A 23,308-nucleotide genomic window follows, 5' to 3' on the forward strand; every position below is an offset into this window, starting at 1 on the left:
GACGGATAAGGGATGAGTGAGCGCAGGGAAAACAGAATAATGAATTAGACACAGATCCCACTCTCTGGAGCTCACGTGAGAAGGCAGAGACAGACCTAAATGACTTAAGGTATAAATGGCGAGCACCGCGAGAGAGTTGCAAATAAAGGAATGCAGTGCATTCTAGGTGTGCGTAGGGGGAGGCGGGGGTGGGTGTGAATGTGTGTGCTCACGTGCATTTGTGGGCTCGTCTGTGTCTGCCCATTGGTTACGGCTAACGAGAGAGCTCTGAGTTTGAATGAATGAAGGGAAATAGGCAATAAAAAATTAACTGCAAGAAGACTGGTTTAGGTAACATGAAAGGTCCATAAAAAAGTGGTGGAATTTAAGACCGGAAATCGAAGCAACACAGGACACCTTCCATTCGAAGGAGTGATGTCATCGGTTCTGGGCTTCGGTAGGAAGTAGTGGCCAGCACCGAGTGGCAGGGGCCAGCAAAGCACAGCTCGTGGGTCCCATTTGGCCCACGGCCTGTTTCTCGATGGCCAGTAAGTAGGAAATGGCTTTGAGATTTTGAAGTGTTGTTTAAAAACAAAGAAGCATATAAACAAAGAAACTGCGACAGAGACTTTCTGCGGCGCACAAACCCCGGATGTTTGCCAACCCCTTGGCATTCAGAATGGATTGCGGGAGGGTAGTGGACGGGGCAGACCAGCTTAGTGGGGGACAGAAACAGTCTAGACAAGGAAGACAAGGAGGGTGTGGGTGAGAGCGTGAGAGGAGAAGCAAATTTCTCCAAGAACAATATGAAATGAATAGAAAGCATTAACACAAAAGGCCCATGAAGGGGTATTTTCCATGAAGCCACCTGGCCCAGAGGCTCAAGTTTCACAAGCCTACTACACCTGCCTAGTGAAGTTCTTCACTTCAGACGTTATGACGATGCCGGGATGCGAAAGATGTCAGTTGAGCTCTGGAACCAAGTTCCTTCACTGAACTTAGCAAGGGTTAGACTGACCTCAAAATATCATATACCACTTCATCTGTGAAGGCTACTTCTTAGAGGGGGCAACTTTCCCTCCAAACCTGTAAGGGGCTGAAAGTTCTCACAAAGGTCATGCGGATGCTTTCTGGACCTGGGAGGTGCTATCCTAGGCAACATGGGAAGTATGCTGGGGCTTCGCAGCAAGACAGCCCCTGGGGGCTTTTCCTGACTGTGCACCTCCCTCTCCCACCTCAGTCCCTTCCCCTGGTCCCCTCCAAAGGAGAGACACAAGGCCTACCTCCTGTCCACATCTTTGTAGAGCATCTAGTACTATCTACATACATAAACAGTCCCTCCAAAAATGAAAATCATGTTAATTACATGACTTTAAAAATCTTTATTCCTGCCCAGTTATGGAAATGAGGGCAATATATTTCTTGTTAAGACTGCATTGCCTTAGCCTACAGTGAGAGATATGTCATCTATCCTGCAGTGAGTATCTGTCACTAAAATACACTTGACATTTTCAGCAGGGACCATGATGAAGGGATATAATGACTATTAGGCAGAATCCCAGGGAACAGTCCTACAAAATACCTCATCTGGAGAGGCCATTCACCTTCATTCGGTTTTATGACTTCCAAGTGGTTCCTGGAATTTTAATCCTAACTGCCTTTCTAGGAAATTTACAGGACCGCTGAAATGGAGAGTTCTGGTAAGTTCTCAGAGTTGGCATTGGAAAGCCATTAGCAGGCAGTCAGCAAGAAATCCATCCTACGTGTGGCAGGTTCAGGGGTTCACGCACCACTTTGGGGCTGGAGGAAGAGTTAGAACTGATAGTCTCCTTGTGGGCAGCAGCGGTCCTGGCTGTGAACCCCATCTGTGCACTGGCTTCTCTATACAAGGTGGCCAGACTACCTGGGTCTATGGACACTCAAGGATTAGAGGTGGCAACTCCCACCCCAAACCTGGAAGGGGCTGCAGGTTCTCACAGAGGTCATGTGGATGTTTTCTGGACATGGGTCTTGCTTACTTGAATCAAGGCCAGTTTTCCCAAATGTTTGGGTTTTCACACTCAGAAATTGCCTACTTCCTCTGCCCCCCCCCCTCCCTTCCTGGCAGTCTCGGTGAGCCCCGGTGTGTGCCGGCCACTGTCCTGGGCATAGGGACACCATCGTGAGCAAGAGGACTCCAGACCGTGCCTGGAGGAGCTTAGGGTCTAGTGGGGTAACTGGCTGAAAGCGGCTCACTCCAGGCCCTCCCTACCCTCTCTGCTTCCCTGTGGCTGAACCTGGCAGGGTCCGGCCCTGGTGCTCCTCTGGAGGTGAGGTGTCCCCTCCCCAGTGTCCCCAAGATGCCCACGTGGCCTTGAGGTGGTTCAAAGCCTGAGTGAGGCTTCTGCTCTGATTTAAGCTGCTCTTTTAACTTCCCCCGTCAGCAGGCAGACTCATGTGACCTCTGAGGGTAAGGCTCTGCCCGCGGAGGTGGGCAGGGAATCCGCTCAGAGTGGGCTTTGGTGGGGCGATTTCTGCTAAGAACATTTTCCACAGAGATGAAATACTGCGGTGTGAAGACCCGCTTCCTCGTTTACTAATCAAGTCTGTCTGCATCTCCTCATCTGTCAGGTGAGGATAACGATCCCGCCTCTCTCCTTGGGCCCGTTGTAAAGATCGCGGGAGTTAATACATGTAAAGACTTAGCATGCTGCCTGGCGCATAGCAAGTACTCGTTAAATGTTAGCTCATGTTATTTCTGTTCACTCTAACAGAAGGTCTCTGTGATGATACCACATTTGCAAGACACTTTTCACCAGATGTAAGAAATGTTTCAGTAGCTATTGGAGGACACTTTAGAAGCTACAGAAGTTTCCAGCATTCCGTGGGCATGTCCCTCCTTTTTCTACCTGCGTGGATGAGCATATTAGCATAGCAGTCCTGTCTCACCAAGAAATTTGACAATAAGCCCATCAGCGACTCCCTACTCCCAAACAAAGAGAAAGCCTTGAAGGGAAGCATTTTCCAAGAGGAAACCTATTTTCTCTCCTCAACTCATGCGGTGGAGGCAATCGGAAGCATTGGGGTGAGCTTCACTAGGGTGCGGAAGCCCGGCTGTGCACACTTCATTAAATCCGGGCACAAAAAGTAGTGTCTTAGCTACTGAGGGGAGGAGGCTACGGGAGCCCATGGAGCCTGAGGAACGTTGGGAGCTTGGCTGGAAATGAAGAACAGTTGGCGTGTGATTCAAGAAAATGTTTCGACGGACCAAGGGACTACGGAGAGGGCTCTGCCACTCATGGGGGACGCGGTTTACGTACCAGTTCCTTCTTCTTCATGCACTCCATGAGGACGATGAACAGGTGCTGAGCTTGGGTCCGAGTGTACGTGAAAGTCTTCTGGATGGTCACCAGCAGCTGGTCCCGCAGAGATTCATTAATAAGTCTGCAGTTGGAAACAATGTCAACATTAGGTCCACCTGGCTCCTCGTCGCTACGTGTTTCTGAGGAATATTCTAGAACCCAGGAAAGCACTGTGGGGATTGAGTTTAGACAGGGCTTATTTCTTCCTGTATTTTTCTCACCACAGTTATTTCGGCTGTGGTAATTTAAAACTACAACAACAGTACATTTAAAAATAATGATCCCTTTTAATGTCTTGGAACCTAAAAGAGTAAAGTCAGAAGATGAATTCGTTTCTTTTTTTTTTCTTTGTCTCTCTTTATTTCCTTTTGTATGGCATGTGTCTAATACACTCTTCCTCAAGTGCTCTTATAAAAAAAAAGCCTTACTCATTAGCACCATGGCGAAACTTTACTGTATTAATTATATGAAGATTTAAATTTCAACTTCATCTCTAATTATGGGGGGAAAAGCTTCCATCTCAGTAATTTGAGCACCAATGAGGAGACATGGGACTTATGTTTCTTCTAAAACCACTTCCTGTAGGTGGTAACTTCTCTGACCTATGATTCAGATCACCATTTATGTCAAGCCTTGACATAAGCCAACAGGAAACTGACCCACAGGAGGTTTAATATGGACTGTTTCATCTGGAGAGGGTTTTCATGCTAGAGAAGAACGAGGGAAAGCAAGGGAGGTACCTGATACCCGGTCACTGCCCTGTTGCCTCTGGAAGACGAACCAGATGTAACTTTTAACTCCACCTTCACTAACTGCCCTGGTGAGAACTGGGCTATCTTTACCAGCCATCAGATGGCAGGGAATGAAAAATCACTTTACTGTTCATAGATTCTGTCCAAAATCAGGAGGATAAAACTGCTTCCAAGGACCAGTGACAAAATTATCATACTTCGCCTAGCATTTTACAGGTTTTATCATTTTTTTCCATTATTGAAGAACCAGAAACTCCTCTATACAAGCAGTAAAATATAAGTATTTCATTTGGTGCTCATGGGAACCCTGTAGGCAAAAGGTCTGTACAATTGAAAAGGGAAGGGTATTTTAGCAGTAAGAGTTGGATGCTTAAGGTCTTCAGCAAATAAGCGCGGAGCTAGAACCAGAATCTAGGTCTTCGGATTCCTTGTCCAGTACTCTTTCCCTTAACGCCACTGTCTCTCATTACTCCAAGGCCTCTCTTCATCACTGTGACTACCTGAGAAGCAAATTATAACATTCGCTTTCATGTGAAAGCATAACAAATTTTGTTGCTTCAAGAAAGCAAGATGGCAGGCTTGAGGATATCCTTCTGTGCTCCAGGATTGTGTGAGGATCACCTGAGCCCACTAGGTTGGACAGGATGGTGCCCTAAGCTTTGAGGAGGAAGCACTCCTCATGACGGAATTATATCAAGGATCCTGGAATGTCATGCAGCTCGATGGAGGACGGGGTTATGGCTTCTGTCCGCCAAGAAGATATATACCATGAATATTTAGAGAAAGAGAATGATCCAGATGAAGTTGAAAAATAAAGTAGAGAAGTTGTGACAGTTGGATATAATCTAATCTGGGGGTATAGGGAAGCCTCCTTTGAGAAAGTGCTGTTTAATCTGAGACTTGAAGAATACAGGAGCATAGCACAATTGGGGAGGTGTTGGGACTCAGTAAGAGCATTCTTGGCCGATGAAATAGTGCCAACAAGCCCAGATTGAGAAAATAAGTTTGGTATGGCTAGACCATGGAGAGCAAAAGAAAGAGTGAAACAAGATGGTGCTGCAAAAGGGGTGAGTAAGGAGAAGATCATGGGAGACTTTTGAGATGGTGTTAGAGACTTTGGATTTTATCCCACAGGTAATGAGAAGCCTGCGGGAGAGTGACATGATCCCATCTGTGTCGCCAAATTTCCTGAAGGGTCAAGACATGAGCACCCTACTTGACAGGCAACCCATGTGGATGGGTCTAGAGGGTTCTGCGGTACTGAGTATACATAATTGCTATACATGATTAACAACACAAGAAGAGACTCTTCTCATTAGCCACTTGATAGATCTAATCATTCATTGGCAGGTGTTTAATTTTGATAACAACTCGAGATTTGTTTTCCATTGCTAACCATCTGTAGTGAAATCCCAGTTCCCAGAGGTCATTAACTGTTTGAGGGACCTGTCTGTTATTCATATGTAGTCTATCAGTTTGTAAAAACTGAGAAATCATGTACAACTTAGTCGATTGTGAGCTTCATTAGTGAGGAGAGCTGAAAGACCTTGAAGATGTCTTTATACTAAAAAGTACAAAGATCTTATTCTTTTTAGCTCAATTTTGCAACTGAATGAAGTTGTGGCTTTAGTTAAATCACTTAGCAACAGAAACCCAGGATTCTACCTCTAGAAGTACAAGGATTCTCTAGATTGGTGTTTTCTAAAGTGTGGGGTGCCCATCACTGATGGAACAGAGTGGTTTTAGGTGAGACGAAGATGATGTAGTCTTTCCAAAGGATTAAGTTATACTCATTAAACATCAAATAACTGTTATTCCGGCTTTAGTTCTAGTACCATCCTGATTGCATCAAGAGGAAAATCAACATTTTTGATGCTTCTTTGGCTTTATGAACTCATGAGTATTTGTAAGTCTCCCCTCATTTGACAAAGAAATGTAGATCCCATGCTTTTTGCAGAGAGAGTTTAAGAACTTTTAAAAGAAGATCCTGTATAGCATCTGATGTGTTCAGAGCACATCATGGTTTAGGACATACAACGGCATCATATCACCTGATTTTCATAACAATCTGAGAGTGAAGCAGGTAGTAACTCCATTTTGCAGAAGAGGAGATTGTGGTCCCAAGAGACCAATGATGTGTACAAAGTCACGCAGGCTGATGATCTCAGTGCTTGAGCCGAGTCTGCCTTCCACTGTGGTGCTGCTTTTCCTGTGTGAAACCTTTAAATATGTCTTTTGGTTTCCTACTCATCTGCATTGGAAGTAGAAATCTAAGTATATATATTTGTTTTAGGAAATTGCTTTTCCTTCTTGTGATAGGACATCTGAAGGAAATCAGACGAGCTTGAAGAAGATACGAGAAAGAGGGAGGACAATGTCAACGTGCATTTAGTATGTTGAAGATTCTATTTGCTTCTGATTTCCTCACAAGTATTTGCTATGCTGAATGAGATGTTTTCTTTTTGGCACAAAGACTTCCTCTGTCTTCTCTAAGGACCCTTTCTTACTTTGTGACCATATTCTGTAGGATATTGGGAAGCCTACTTTTTTGAAATCACTGCTTTCCTAGCTCTTCCCTTTTTTTTTTTTTTTTCCTGCACAACACCGGAATGATTTAAAAATCTTGACCGTGATATTTAATCACCAGCAAAAAATAGAAGTAATCCCATTTTAGATTTCTTTTTATGGCACTAGAATAGTGATTGAGAATTTCTTGACATCAAAACATGGTCATAGTATTATATAAAATTTTCATTTTGGAATTGGACCTTTGACAAAATGGTGCCTATTTATAGAAAATGCTAATTTGTGGCTCCATATGGACCAACACTATTTTTGGTATACCTCAAATTAGAATGTTTCTTGATTTAGGAAGGGTAGTCATTGAAGTGAGGAAAATCTCCATACTATGGCATTTGTGTTTCCATTTAGACGCTGAACTTGTGATCTGGAGCTTTTTGGATGAGTCACAGAAATATCTGAACTAGGTCGACATTCATCCAGTGCTTGGACCTTCCCAAACTTGGCTATTCGCTTTCTGTTCAAAGGTTAGCAATGCAACCCACGTGTGCACACTTTTCTCAGAATGACTTTAATTACCTGCCCTATCCAAGTTTTGTTCCTCGATTTAAAAATTAGAAAATACATTTAGGATTCGATGGGACATGAAGAGCTAGACTTTAGGTTAATGGCTTTCATCGAGGAGCGAAGCCCTTCTCCTGCCCTCCACACACGCTCTCAGTTCATTTCTTCAGATACAAGATGAGAACATTGTACCTCTATAAATAAAGATCATTAATAGTATCACCATTGGGTACTTAAAAGACATCATTTGCCAGAGAATCTCTAATGCTCTAAAGAAAAATGAAATTTTGTCATTGGCTTCATGCCAAAGCAAATTACTACATGTAACCTTAGGACACGGACAGGTTACATGTCTTTCTGAAGGTCACCCAAAAATGGCATTTTTCTTTTCTTCTTCTCCTCCTGTCCCCTTCTTCTTCCAACTTTCTCCCTCTCCTCTTCCTCTTCCTTCTTCTTCTTGCTTAGTAAAAGTTACCCCTTCCTCCCAAATACCATGACCCTGGGGTCACAAATAATAGCACAATTCTTCCCAGAGAGGCAGGACAACACTGTGAATAAAAAAAGCATCACAGTCACCAGGGTTAGGCTGTCTGGATCGAAGATGTCACTTGCTAGCTATAGGATCTCGTCCAAGTTGTTGGGTCTTTCCATGTCATGTTTTTCATGTACGTGAAGTGAGAATTACAAGAATGCTTATCTCATAGACTTGTGAATATTTAATGAGTTAATCTTTGTAGAGGCCCTGATGCGTAGCAAGCCTTATGCAAGCACTTGCGTTATGAACACACAGTCCCACACGGCTCCTGGCTCACTGACATTCTGTCTTGTTAAGGAGCACGGCCAATGGCTGGGGCCTTGGTGTGCAATACAGACCTCTCTCCTGAGACCACTGGAGCTCTTCTTGCTCAGCCCCATGGCATAAGGCCACTCCCAATCCAAGCTGGAGAAAGAACTTTTCCACCTCAGAGAGGTCAGAGATCACCAGTTCTTTCTTACATTTGGGAAAGAGGGATGCATAGCAGACTTAGGAGGCTTCATTACTGTGGAAACTTGCAAACACTCCATGCAGACTTCTGCCCGTCTACTTACTCATTCAGCAAACAAGACTGGTGCCTGCCAGGCACTCTGTGAGGGGTGGAGAGATGAATAATACTAAGTCTTAGCCTCAATGAACTCATAGAGTTGTAACCCATATATTCCGGTCATCTATTAATAGGTAACACACCCCCAAACTTGGTGATGTAACAGAGCATTTTTTTTTTTTTTTTTTTGCATGTGTGTTGAAGATTTTGTGGGTCAGGAACTGAGGCATAGCACCATGGGGATGACTCATGGCTGCTCTGTGATATCTGGGTCCTCAGCTGGAGAGGACGGAATGGCTGTGGATGGCTTTGGTGCCTCAACCGGGGCCATACGTCTGGGGCTCCATTCTTCTCCATGTGCATCTGCTGGGGGTGCAATGTCCAAGATGACTTCTCTGCTTCTTTGTCTGGAACCCAGCCTGGGATGGCGGAGAGAGCTGAGGACTGGCTGGCACTGTTCTCTCTGGTGGTTGCGTGGTAGATGGACTTCATACAGGACAACTGGCTTCTCTCAAATTGAGGATTCCAAGAGAGTGTTCAAAGAGCCCCAGGCCAAAACGTCAAGACTTCCTCTGATTTAACCTCACAAGTCCCAGAATGTCATTTCCTTACATTCAATTAATCAAGCATGTCTAAGAGTAGTCCGGGTTCAAGAGGAGGGAGGGATTCCATCTCTTGGTGGAAGGAAAGCAGGAATATGCAGAGAAGGAATATACTGATGGTGGTCCTCCTGGAGACCAGCAAACCCATCAAGGGGCTCTGTTCAGATGAGACATTATAAAGCATCAGTCTTTTCCACAGTTTAATGATAAACAGCATCAGGTGTCTTACTTTGCATTTTTTCTTTTAATAGCGGATTATGAGAATCACCGTTTTCCTTAAAAGTGATAGTCTAACCACTCAGAAGTATTTTCAAATGTTATTACTGATTCGAAGCACAGAACCGGCAAATATTTTCTCCTTTGTTTCAGTGGCCTGTTTACAACTATTTAGCTTGTACTAGGTACCAGATGTTACTTTTAGGCCTTGGGCATCTGGCCAGAGACTTTTGTCCATGGACACCATCATCGTACTCTGTCCCTCTTAAGTGTAGTGTGCAAGGGACATCTTCAGCCAAATGTGCACATACTTGGGTCAGCCTTAATGTCCAGCTTAAGTCACCATCAAAACCAGCAGGGTGTTTTCTTGGTGCCCTCATCTCGCTTTGAAGTCTGTTTGGAGAGGAAAAGCAACAACAAGCACCTGCCAAAAACTTGAGAGAAATTCTGACTTACTGAAGTACTGTTCCAGTTTATGTTATGCTTTTTTTTTTTTTTTTGAAGGGGAGGGCAGAGGGAGAAAAAGAGAGGGAATCATGAGTAGACTCTACACCCAGCACAGGGCCTGATGACGGGCTTGATCTCACAACCCTAAGATCACAACCTGAGATAAAATCAAGAGTCAGATGCTTCACTGACTGAGCCACCCAGGCACCCCCCAGTTGACATTAGTCTTGATCTACCTTTGTTGCGGCCCTCCCCCAACTTACTTGGATGGGACCAACAGACTACTAATCAGTTTCTTCTCTATGCTCCCTTAATCCATTCCACACATTGGATTGAATGGTTGTTCTACAAAGTAGGGATGATTCTACCACATCCTTCTGAAAACCCTGCAATAGTTTCTCATCACTGGTAAGATAACATCTCAACTTCTGACATTTCTGGAGTTTGTATGTTGTTCATCTGAAAATTTAGCCAAGGGATTTGAACTTTGGGATAAATTAATGATACAACTTAGGAGTTCACTGTTTTGCAGATGAGGAGTCTGGAGACTATAGTGGGAAACTAATCTGCTAAAGATTATATATCTGAAAGCATTAGAGCTGACCTTAGAGGACAAGAGAGTCAGGAAGGAAGAATCTTTGATAATGAACTACGCTGACCTAAATATGTAGGCTCAACTCAGTGTGATTATGTAAAGTTAGTATTTTGTTGCTTAATGACTAGCTACAAGGGGAGATTTCTTCTGTTTTATCCCTGAGATAGGATGTTCTATATCTTATGTGTGAGAAGACTGAGACTGAGTAACATGGTTTCAAGGATCCACCATTTCCCCCAGAATTACTCCCCAGCTTCTCTGATGCCCAAAGTTCTTTTTAATTAACTAAGAAGCCAAAAAATATTTTGCTCAACCATTGGGATCCCTAAGAGCAACTCTTAGGTTAAGTGATATTTCATGTTAACCTCACAGGTAACTGACAGATGCTGATGATTTGTAGAAACCATTTCTTGTTTGACAGAAAGTTGGGGAAGATGTAAATGGGACCCAGGGAAGTGACCAACAGATGGGATGGGGTGGGGAGCAACCTACTTTGCCCAACTTCTTATGGGAGATCAACTCCAGATACAAATGGCTTCTATCAGCAAAGACCTGTGAAAATAGTACCTCTACTCTTGTCTTAATATGTAGCTTAGAAAAGTGGTTCACCTGGGCTTTTCCTGAGGGTTTTATCTAGTCAAGTGAGATGGTGAGAATGATCTTGGAGAAGTTGCCTGTAATCAGGAAGGATGCACACTTGTGGAAGTGATCTGTTCAAAAAATATCATTTACCACTACCCCCAGAGGGAGCAGTTCTTACTTATGTTCACTTTCTCCTTATTTTTTCACTTTTTAAAAAATCCACTCTAGAATCTTGAGCTAGATATGGTAAAACAGAAGGTGTGGATACACATACAAAAGGAAACAGAAGGGGGGCAGTGCAGTGGGGTTCAGGGTTGTAAAGAGAGGCACACAGTATCTATTATAAGACAAGATCTGTGCTAGGCATTTTGTGTGTAGCATTTCATAAAGGCAGATTAATCTAAGAAATTCCTAACTAGACTAACTCCTTGGATGCATGGACGATGACATGTGGTATTACTTATGTATTCTCTTTTCTTGGTCTACATCAAGGATCAAGGTGCTGAAGACAGATGCCTTTCCGCTATCCCATTACCTTGGTTCTGTTCTCCCTTCTCTTTGCGCATAGCATATCACTTTCTAAAGTATTATACAGTGCGCTTATTAAGTTAACTACTTATTACCTATTTGACCCTGCTAAAATCTAAGTTCCGTAACCACATTTTTGTCTATTTTCTTGACAGGTGTATTTTTACCAGTGCCTAGAACAGTGTCTGGAACAGAGAAGGTCTTTAAAAAATATTTGTTGAGGGATACCTGGGTGGGTGTGTCAGTGAAGCATTTAACTCTCCATTTCGGCTCAGGTCATTATCTCAGGGTTGTGACATTGAGCCCCACATTGGGCTCCATGCTCAGCGTGGAGTCTGCTTGAGATGCTCTCTCTCCTTCTCCCTCTGCCCCTCCCCCAGCTCATGTGCTCTCTTGCTCACTCTCATTCTAAAATAAATAAATAAATCTTTTAAAAAATATTTGTTGAATGAATGAACACATAATGTTGGTTGGACGAAAGAATGTAATTAAACAACAAAGGGAACAATGTCCAATAACACTGAAAATCCATCAGACACTGAAGGGGTCCCCAAGTGGTAGCTCAATTAGTTATGTTATCCAATATGGGAGCTGTTAGCCACACATGGCAATTCAAATTTAAATGGATATACAGCTAATAAACTTAAAATTCAAATCCTCAGTCACACTAACCACAGCTCAAGTGTTCAGTGGCCATCTGACTGGATTGAGGACTTTGCCATCATCACAGAAGGTTCTACTGGACAGCAGTGCTCTTGAGGCAGATGGGGCTGCCAAGCTCTTTACCTTGGGCAGAAACTAGCAAGACATGTAGGTGAAAAATCCTCAGCAGTGTTGGCTGTGTCTGTAATTTCTCTCCTTTCCTTCTTTTGGGTATGAGCATGCCCAAGAGTGAAAACTGTTGCAGGTTGCCAAAGCATACAGGGACTGCCACATGGTCAGGTAGCGTCTCTGCTGCCAAAACTGAAGGGAAGAACACACCCTCTGTGATCATCCCATCAATGACTATTGCATGTAGCCAAGCAGGAGGAACAGTGGGATTTTTATTGTTTTAGGCCCTCTGTAAAAGAGAATCAGAGCTGGTCTTAGATGTATGAGCTTCTTGGGCAGGCAAAAATGCTGGCTCCTCTTTAACTGACATGTTTTAAAGGCTGGTCCAACATTTACTCAGAGCAGATGCTCACTAGCACGTGAGAGAAGGGGGGCAGCTGGAAGCTGTCATGAAGAATCACTCAGCTCTGGGGCCTGCAAGCATCCCGCAGTTACTGGTCTCATCTTCCCAGAGGCAATACCATGTAGCTGCTAGGACTATAGCTTCCAGCCCCAATGTTCCAGGACAGACCCTCCCTAGCAGTGAGCTGTCGAGCAAATGTCCTAATCTTTCTGTCCTCAATTTCCTTATTTATAAAATGGGGATAATTATCATAGCCACCCCAGAGAGTAGATGATAGACCGTGTTTAGATCAGGTTCTTGCATGCAGAAGCTTTAAAAAAATTCAATGTTTCAAGTATGCTTTTGGGAAGAGGGTCACAGGTGTAGGAGGAAAGGGTGGGGTAAATCTCAGTCTAAGTAATTTGTCAAAGATTCCTTCGAACCCCATATTCACTCTAGGAGAGGTGGGAGCAAGTAAGACTTTATTTTTTCAGATGGATTAGTGATGGATTAATTCCTCACTGTTTTTCAATTATTCTTTCATATAAATTATCCATAGACAACTGCTCGGTTAATCTGTCCCTCAATGCAGCTTCAAACAGTACCCTACAACAAAGAGCCTCTTGTTTCTGATATCCTATGTATTATGCCTGTAGGGAAGGACTCATATTGTCAGATAATTTAGACTGATGTGCTTCACGGTGTTGATGAAACATTGACTATTTCCAAGACATCTTTTAGGCAGATAAATTTATTTTCCCTTGGCATCATAATTCATAATTCATAATTCATAATTCATAATTCATGCTATTTGATGATTGTCTGGTAGTGATATATGGGGTTATCTATAACACTTCATCTTCAGTCCAGAATAAAAGTAGTCACCCATGGCATGTTGACTGTATGGCTCTTTCTTTGCATCATTGTTAATTCACCATGGAACTCTTTCCCCTGAGCCCAACTGTGGCCTCAGACTCATTCTCAACACAACATCCTAGGACGCTGTATCAGTGGATTATTGTTGACACTCAAGATGAAAACTATTTGTCATGCCTGCATTAGAGATAATAAAATCTCAAATATACTATCAAATGGTGAATACCAAGGACGTCACAGTGTTGAAGAACTCCAAATTTTAGGTTTGTCTCCAAGACACTGGACTAGGACCTCCATGAACTCAAAGGAGTCGATTTTTTACTGCTTACTTTAGGGATCACTGCTTATGGATACTTGGTTTGCACTATCAACTCAAGGACAGTTGTCCAGCAATTATGACAACTAAAGAGAAAGCTCATTGAAGCTGAGTGCAGACTTTTCTTGACAACGGTAGTACAGATGTGAGTTAACCTTGGAATGCTACATTAATGCATCTTTAGCGTATCTCTGGTGGAAGAAGCTTTTACAGCACGTGGTCACTGCTTTATTTAGTTTTTATGAATCCTGTGGTCCGTAATCAACAATGAGAACTACGTGGGGAACCTAATGGAAATCCGTTAAGAACACTGCAAATGTTATCTATTATTAATGATACCACCAGGTGAGATGTTAATCCACTCTATTTCTAGAAGCTGCAGGTTCTCCTGTCAGCCAGGATGATTAAAAATTCATCTCCTCTAAGGCAGAGGGATTAAATACCAGGGCATTTTATTATCTGAAGCTCCCTCAGACACATTTCAAATGTATTTGTGGATTTTGAAGGCCTCACAACTTCCCTTCACAAGAGAAAGAGGCTATCTTGTAGAAGCAGGCGGGGACATGGACGTGTACATCTCCTGCTAAGGCAGCAGTGGGGAGGACAAATCAGTCTAGTTGTTTGGTGAATGGAAGGTTCGTTGAGATGGCCCTAGGGAGCGGCTGGGGCCAGAATGCAAAGGGTCTTGAGTCCAAGCAAAGGACTGTGGTCTTGACCTGTGGATTAATGGTCTTTAACTGTGTTCCACAAAGAAGCCCCTAGAGTTTTGAGGAGGTGCTCCAAAGCTGCCTCAGAGCTGCCCGAGTGAGTGACACCTGGATAGAGAGAGGCTCTAGACCAGTGGCTCTCAAATTATGGTCCCCGGACCAACAGCATCTGCATCTCCTGGGTACTTCTTGGAAATGCAAACCACCTGGCCAATCTGACCATACTAGAAAATCTGAGATGGAGCCCAGCTATGTGATTTTTAATGAGCCCTCGAGGTGATCCTGATGCAAGATAAACACTTGGGAACCACTGGTCTAGGCCTTCCACCTCAGCTTCACCAGAGTAAACACAGAAACGTGTGTGTATCTTGTCTTTTTTTTTTTTAATTTAAATTTTTTCAGCGTTCCAAGATTCATTATTTATGCACCACATCCAGTGTTCCACGCAACACATGCCTTCCTTAATACTGACCACCAGACTCACCCAACCCCTACCCCACCAAAACCCTCAGATTGTTTCTCAGAGGCCACAGTCTCTCATGGTTTATCTCCCCATCCGATCTCCCCCAACTCATTTCTCTCCATCTTCCAATGTCCTCCATGTTATTCCTTATGCTCCACAAGTAAGTGAAACCATATATAATTGACTCTCTCTGCTTGACTTATTTCACTCAGCATAATCTCTTCCAGTCCTGTCCATGTTGATACAAAAGTTGGGTATTCATCCTTTCTGATGGAGGCATAATATTCCATTGTATATATGGACCACATCTTCCTTATCCATTCATCTGTTGATGGGTATCTTGGCTCTTTTCATAGTTTGGCCACCATGACCATTGCTGCTATGAACATTGGGGTACAGATGGCCCTTCTTTTCACTACATCTGTATCTTTGGGGTAAATACCCAGTAGTACAATTGCAGGGTCATAGGGAAGCTCTATTTTTAATTTCTTAAGGAATCTCCACACTGTTTTCCAAAGTGGCTGCTCCAACTTGCATTCCCACCAACAGTGTAAGAGGGTTCCCCTTTCTCCATATCCTCTCCAACACTTGTTGTTTACTGTCTTGTTGATTTTGGCCATTCTAACTGGTATAAGGTGGTATCTCAATGTGGTTTTTTTTGGCTGACATTTTAGTTTATTAACCAAAACAAAAGCAACAACAACAAAAAACCTAAACTGATAGAAATAGGTGATAGCAGATTCATATTATAAAGAAATTGAGTCACTCTAGAGTGATTCATTTAATGGTAATTCACATGCACAAATGAAAGTATGACAGCTAAAGCATGAACAAAGGATTTTTTTAAAAAAGGAAGTGCAACATTCACTTCAGGTATCACAAGAACAGGAACAAATGTATTAAATCACTTAATTGCTATTAAGGGCAAAGTATTTTGCATTCAGAGGGACCACATTTCACCTTTGCATCCGGCCAGTTTGTGTTCATTATGACACTTCCTTGAACATATGGATCTAGGAATCTAGAGAAACTACCCAAAATAGGCAGGGAATTCCTGGAATGGACAAGAGAGCCTGCTGATGGTGGGATGCTTTTTGAAACTGCTTGGATGCACAGTAATTGCCATGCCTTCAATGTGGTTTTGATTTAAATCTCTCTGATGGCTAGTGATGATGAACATTTTTTCATGTGTCTGCTAGTCATTTGTATGTCTCCTTTGGAGAAGTGTCTGTTCATGTCTTCTGCCCATTTTTTGATGTGATTATCTGTTTTGTGTGTGTTGAGTTGAGTTCTTTATAGATCTTGGATATCAGCCCTTTGTCTATAGTGTCATTTGCGAACATCTTCTCCCATTCTGTGGTTTGCTTCTTTGTTTTATTGACTGTTTCCTTTACTGTGCAGAAGCTTTTGATCTTGATGAAGTCCCAAAAGTTCATTTTCGCTTTTGTTTCCTTTGCCTTTGGAGACATATCTTGAAAGAAGTTGCTGTGGCCAATGTCAAAGAGGTTATTGCCTATGTTCTCCTCTAGGATTTTGAAAGATTCCTGCCTCATGTTGAGGTCTTTTATCTGTTTCAAGTTTATCTTTGTGTATGGTATAAGAGAATGGTCGAGTTTCATTCTTTTATACATAGCTGTCCAATTTCCCCAGCACCATTTATTGAAGAGACTGTCTTTTTCACACTGTATATTTTTTCCTGCTTTGTCGAAGATTAGTTGACCATAGAGTTGCAGGTCCATATCTGGACTGTCTACTCTGTTCCACTGGTCTATGTGTCTGTTTTTGAGCCAGTACCATGCTGTCTTGGTGATCACAGCTTTGTAGTAAAGCTTGAAATCAGGCAACATGATGCCCCCAGTTTTGTTTTTCTTTTTCAACATTTCCTTAGCAATTCAGGGTCTCTTCTGGTTCCATACAAATTTTAGGATCGTTTGTTCCAGCTCTTTGAAAAATGTTGGTGGAATTTTGATCGGGATGGTACTGAAAGTATAGATTGCTCTAGGCAGTATAGACATTTTAACAATGTTTATTTTTCCAATCCATGAGTATGGAATGCTTTTCCATCTTTTTTGTGTCTTCTTCAATTTCTTTCATGAGTGTTCTGTAGTTCCTTGAGTACAGATCCTTTACCACTTCTATTAGGTTTATTCCCATGTATCTTATGGTTCTTGGGGCTATAGTAAATGGAATTGATTGTCTAATTTTCCTTTCTGTATTTTCATTATATATTGTACTTCTGAGGTTCCATATGAGAAGGGACCCAAGGGCTTTCAAAAAGTGAAAATCAATGCTAAAGGCATGTGGGAAATTGGGACTCTTAAAGGGTTGTCTCCTGCAATTACGAAGTCTAAGGTAAATGAGCCAGGACCTTCTAATGCTGAACGTAGTGGCCTTGATGACTGTCTGTGGCATCTTCCACAGCAGAGAGAGCCATGCTTCACGACTAGCACCATTTTGGGTCTAAATACCTTTATGTTCCTCATTCTCTTCTTTTCTCTTTTAAAATTGGTTATCCATTTTGACCTAGTCAGAAAATCATTTTCAAAAGAAAGGACGAAATGAACTGAACGCCCTTAAGAAATCCATGTAAATAAAAATATGAACAGAGCAATCTACCAGTCCTGTCAAAACAAGCATTTCTGTGGCAAAGCTTTCTCTTCAAGGGAGGGATTTTCAAGTCTAACAGATGTTTGGAACCAAGAACAGCTGTGATCAAGAAATAAATGAGGTGATTCGTGCTAAATAAACTTTTCAAGTCAACTGAGTTCCAGAGACAAAAGTTGGCAGTGGGTACAAAGTGCTTGTGGTAACAGAGCAATAGCTGGTGTGCCCAGTACACGCATGATGGGTAGAAAGTGATGAAGCTCTTTCTGAAAACATCAGGGAAATATGAAGACAAAGCTCATTCATATACATTTAAGAGTTTCTGCAAGTGTGGTCCATGGACCACTCTGGTTGGAATCACTGGGACACTTTTTTTTTTTAAGATTTTTTTTTTTTTTTTGAGAGAGAGCAAGCCAACAAGTAGGGGAAGGGGGAGAGGAAGAGGGAGAGAGAGAATCTCAAGTCGACTCCCTGCTGAGCATGGAGCCCTACACAGGGCTCAATCCCAAGACCCTGAGATCATGACCTGAGCTGAAGTCAAGAGTAGATGCTTAACTGACTGAGCCATCCAGGTGCCCCAGCATCACTGGGATTTTGGTTTCAAGGACAGTTTCCTGCAACCCAGCCCAGGCACACTGAATCAGGATTATTATGCCTATTTTCAATGTTTTCTGTTTAATAAGTGGTCAAGAAGTTAGCTAACCAAATCTCAGAGGAACATAGTTAATCCATCCTTTGAAATCTTCACTTGGCATTGATGGGCCATCTAAAAGTCATGGGCAGTGGTTCTCTGAAAAGGATTGGTTTATCAGAATGGATTACTCAGCTCTGTTTTTTTTTCTGATGTCTGCTGTTTATATTCAAGGCCACAGTTTACCAGCTTGGAGCTGAGCAATTCTAAAGCAAATTTAATCAACAGGAGAACTTACCGACCAACTGAGATCAGTAAAACTTCTCCCCTCACTAGTACTTTCTTCCAGGAATGCTAGGTAACTGTTTTAAAGTCAATGTTTTGTTCTCTCCATGTTGACACAGCATGGATGGATCAAGTAACCATATTTTATTTTGAATAAATGAAGCTATTCCAGCCTTCTGGAACTTGGGAGACAATGACACAGCTTATCTATACAGCAATATCTGTAATATATTTCATGGAGGGAAAACTGCAATGTAGTAATTGCAAAATTGCAATTTAATAGTTACAGGCATTAGTGTATGTGTGTGTGTATATATATATATATATACGCACACACACATATTAATTATACATAATTAATTTTGTTAATTTGTCATTTAAATTGAAATATAGAAATTCCATATATAAATATATAATATAAAATATATTAATATAATCAATATAATCAATATCAATATAGAAAACAGAATATTGAAATATAAATCAATTTAAAGTATATTTATAATATGTAAATATATTATATTAATATATTTGAATTATAGTTATATAAATATATAATTAACATGTCATATAATATGTAACATATTTAAAGATATATAAATGAATATATATAAATTCAATGTAATAATATGTACACAGACTTCCAAACACACTATCTTATAAAATTATCCCTTTTCCTGACTTTCCTTCAATACCATGTGTACTGATTCTTTGTTTTGTGTTGAACTACATAAAAGAGGGTCAGGTATTAGCTTTTTCTTGGTCAATCAGGCTGATCCTCAGTTTAGATCCAGTTTTTGATGGAAAAAGGAGAACAGGAGCAACAGAGTCATTATATCGCTATTTTGTGTGTAATTAACGTAGGCTGTTCCACTGAATAGATTTTTGGGAGGAATGCCACACTCAAGTACTTTGTCCTCTGGGCTCTTGAAACGCTTTGCACACGTTACCTTCTAGTTATCTGTATTTATGCCTATGTTTTAATCTCCATTCTAGAATCTCTGACAGGACCATGTCTTGCTCATTCGCTAGCAGTCCCGTGCATAAATGTTAACTTAGAAACGTTTACAAAAACAACGCTTTTTATAAATAAAGCCCCCAATATCCTTTGTCTGTACAACATGTTTCCAACTTTCTTTCCTGCCTTCTTGGAAAGTTACAAAACAGACTCAAGTTTTGACAGGCTAATCTCTTACAGAAAATTCTAGAAAAGAGACAAGGTAAGATGAAATTAATGGAAACTGAAATGGACACTTGAAGTCAGCATGCTTGATATTTGTTTCCTTCTTTCTCACTTGACATTTCAATTATGTCTAAATCATACTGGGATACAAACCACCGAGATCAATTACCTCCTTTCAGCAGATCTCATAGAGACAAATGATAGGGCTGTGACAGCCTTCAGCCTTAGATGGAAATCTCAAGCAGCAGAAGAAAGCATTAGTAACCATCGCACAGAGTGATATGCCCTAGGGATACAGACCACACCTGGATTTCTAAAATGGCTAGTTTTCTGGCAACTTCCTGCTAATTTTGGCCATTTTGATGTGTACTTGGAGAGAAACAAACTTTTGTTACATCCGTGCTAGGACAGAGACCAAATGGGAAGCCATGCAACATATTTTTCCTTATTCATCTCCACTTTGCCTTCCATTTATGCCTTCAGCTCAGCTAATCAAAAAACAAAGGGACCTTTATTAAGCTCCCTTAAAACAGGGAAGATCAGATTTTTTATTTGATTCATTTGATTTTTTTAAATCTATTCCTGTCCTCGAGAGTAGGCCAAAAGAGGGAAGATCAGAATTTTTATTTGACTCATTTGATTTTTTTTAAATTACTTCTGTCCTCAAGAGAAGGCTATTCCTCAGTGTTTCTCCACCATATCTACTACAAATTCCACTGACACAAAACAATGGGAAGACTCCTGGTGTCTGTCCCACTGGTAACTTCCCAAAAATTATCCAGAGACTACTTAAGATCTGTAAGGCTTTGTGCTATCACAAGTCCTGCTTCTCATCCTACGTGCTCTAAAAACGCTAAATCCATATAATTACTTATGGGAAAAAGACACCAAAATACATGTAAGGATTGGCAATAAAACCCAGAGGAACGAGGAACACCATCTCAGAATGCACATGCGTTCAGATGCCTTTTTCACGCTGACATTTTTCATCTGTGCGACTCTCTCTCACTGACTGATAAATGAGCTAGACCATGTTTCTCTGCGATCTGAAACTTAGATTATGAATTTTCAAGCAACCTCTGACTTTAGCTGCAGGCACCTATCCCCTGAGAGGTGTTCCTGACAATGGGTGATGTGGGTCGGCTTCCTTGGTCAGCAGCAAAAAGTAGAATCTTAGTATTGAAAATGTAGGTCATTGGGGTGCCTGGGCGGCTCAGTTGCTAAGCGTCTACCTTCAGCCCAGGTCATGATCCCAGGACCCTGAGATCGAGCCCTGCACCAGGCTCCCTGCTCAGTGGAAGCCTGCTTCTCCCTCTCTCACTCCCCCTGCTTGTGTTCCCTCTCTCGCTGTCTCTCTCTCTGTCAAATGAATAAATAAAATCTTTAAAAAAAAAAAAAAAGAAAAGAAAATGTAGGTAATCAAATCTCATGCTCCTGGGTGGCATTAATCTGTTTCTGTTTGCAGTGTTTAGTCATTCATGATTCAGAAAAAAAAATTGGTAAGATTTTTAAGGAATGAAATTAGTTAGGGAAAGTGATCTGTGACTCATTTTAAACTATGACAGATGAGAAATAGAAAATCTAGTAGGACAATAAGGGAAAAAGAGAATGTGGCCATTTCTTTTGGGGAGCTTGTGCCATAGAGCAGAGACCCATTTGCATGAGGATGGATAGAGCCTGTCTTCCTCTATCACCAGTAATCTCATCGACAAAAGTTAATTAGTTTTGCCAATTATAATTTGCTTCCAAAGTGATGCCATCTCAAATTCATATTCTTGGAAGGTGGTTAATAACAGGGAATTTAAAGGCAAAATAGCAAGTTCACAAAAGTTAAACCAGAAGATGTGTAAATTTCATTCACTTCTTTAAGATTATAAAATGAAAAGCTTTAGAGTTGAATATACACATTTACCAGGCCTTGGACCTGTATTATTTATCTAACCATCTGTAAATGAGTTTGACACATTTTAAAGCATATTTGAATAATCAAAACAAACAAACAAACAAATAAACCCCAAAAGCAAAAAATCAATGACTCCAAACTCTGATTCAGGTTTCATAAACAAGGTGTATGTGTTTTCTATAATCAATTTTATATGTACAATTATACCCATTTATTTATATATGTTTGTTTATATGAACATAGAGTTACACATTTATATTTATTTGTAGTGAAATATATCCCAACTCTGTTGGACTTTTTGGGAATCAAGAAATTCTTGGTGAATGAAGTCGGAGATGGGCTCATTTTTGTTTGTTTTTTGGGTTTTTTTTCAGCATAAAGAAAACACACTCCTGTAAAATACTGTTCCTTGGAAGTGCTTTTTTTAAATCAGCTACACATGTGTGGCTAGACAACTTCTTATTCAAGTGAAACAAACATGATTAATTCTAGCAGTTATTCAAATGACACAGAGAAACGTCACGAATTCATTTGATCAGGATAAATTTATAACTGCTTTCCTGGAGCAAGAGCATACTTCTATTGTAACAGCCTATAAAGTAAACAAATACAGACTTGTATATTTGGGTTAGCAAATATAAAGTTTCTCTCGAAGTTTGTATTTTCTTAATAACTGTTTCTAAGTGTTTCTTAAAATTTTCTAAGTTTTAATTTTAATAATTCCCAAGGTAAGAAATTAGATCTTAATTCTCCATCTTCACGCTGGTTAATTCTTTGATGATCTGCTTGGTTTATATGTTTGCACACGTCCCACATAGACTATGCTTTTGCATAACTTGGTCATAAAATAAACAGAGCTAAAACTAAACTTTGGCTTTAAAACGAGAATGGCCAATTAAAGTTAAAAGGGCACGGTATTCTGACTCTTCATCTGGGTCTGGGTCGGGGGAAGGAAAAGAATCTATATGATGCCTGACACTAATATTATACTATGTGTTAACTGGAATTTAGGTAAAAACTTAAAAATTTTTTTCAAAAAAGGAGTGGGGGGGAAGGAACCCACACTGTTCAGCTTGGACACTGGTTTACAGCCAGGAATGCACTGATTTTATCTTTTGGGACTACATGGAATAATAAAAAAAAATAAGAAATTATAATGCAAAGGGTATGCTAAAGGGAACTTAAGTGCACCTACAGCCAAACAACAGGATCGCTGAAGTACTACGTAAGAAACATTTAGGCAGATGCCACAAAATCCATTTCAGTGAATTTTTGTAACAGACCAGGAAGAGTCCTGACCTGGGATCGTGGGCAAGCACATAACTGCTCTGTGCATCTGTGCCCCCGGTTCTGACCTTCCTGCCCAAGCTCTAAGGCGTGTACCATTTCCCCTATATACAACACAGAATCAGGAAGAGCACCTGAGCAAAAAACTGTAACACTTTCGAAGTATACAACCCATAATAGGACAAAAAGGAGACCCAGACCTTCACTGTGCACAGACCTAGAAGACCCGAAATGCTGAGATCAACAGCTCACTTCTCCATGAATTTTCTGAAAAGGAAATGTGCATTCTCGATGCAACCTCATGTCTACTTTATGGAAACACCGTACGGTGATTACAAGCACTGGGAAGGCAGAAAGGAAGCCAAAGCTAAAAACTGTGTAAATTCTTCAGGTATGTTTGCAAAAGGAACACATTGCTATATATAAATCACTGAGAACTATGGCTAAATTTTTAATAAAAGCAAAGCATGGTTGAGGATCCTGAGCTCTGGTTCGTAACCCACATGGAGGCTTTCCGGCTAGTGTTCTTTTGAGTTTTTTAGCTAGAGAATGGACCAATATTTATGATGAAAGGAGAACAGAAAAGTAGTATCAATTTGCCAGGAAGCAAACTCCAATTTCATGCTTATGAATATTGGCTTTTGTTTTTGTTTTTTTCATAATGAAAGCTTTAAGGGGGCCTGAAATCACTG

The 23,308-nt window shown here is 41.2% G+C and overlaps 1 protein-coding gene across 22 annotated transcripts in view; it reads right to left on the reverse strand.

Annotated features, from left to right (window-relative positions):
• The window catches only part of TRPM3 (transient receptor potential cation channel subfamily M member 3), a gene marked incomplete at its 5' end in the record, with an annotated part of 786,868 nt that overhangs the window by 161,004 nt on the left and 602,556 nt on the right, over nucleotides 1-23,308 (reverse strand). For all 22 annotated transcript variants that reach the window (XM_080819682.1, XM_080819679.1, XM_080819696.1 and 19 more), the window contains one exon: nucleotides 3,279-3,402. In XM_080819682.1, coding sequence (XP_080675808.1) covers nucleotides 3,279-3,402 — 124 coding nt within the window. The remainder of the gene's footprint in view (nucleotides 1-3,278; nucleotides 3,403-23,308) is intronic.

This window comes from Martes martes (assembly GCF_963455335.1).
Source record: "Martes martes genome assembly, chromosome: 12".
NCBI lineage: Eukaryota > Metazoa > Chordata > Mammalia > Carnivora > Mustelidae > Martes > Martes martes.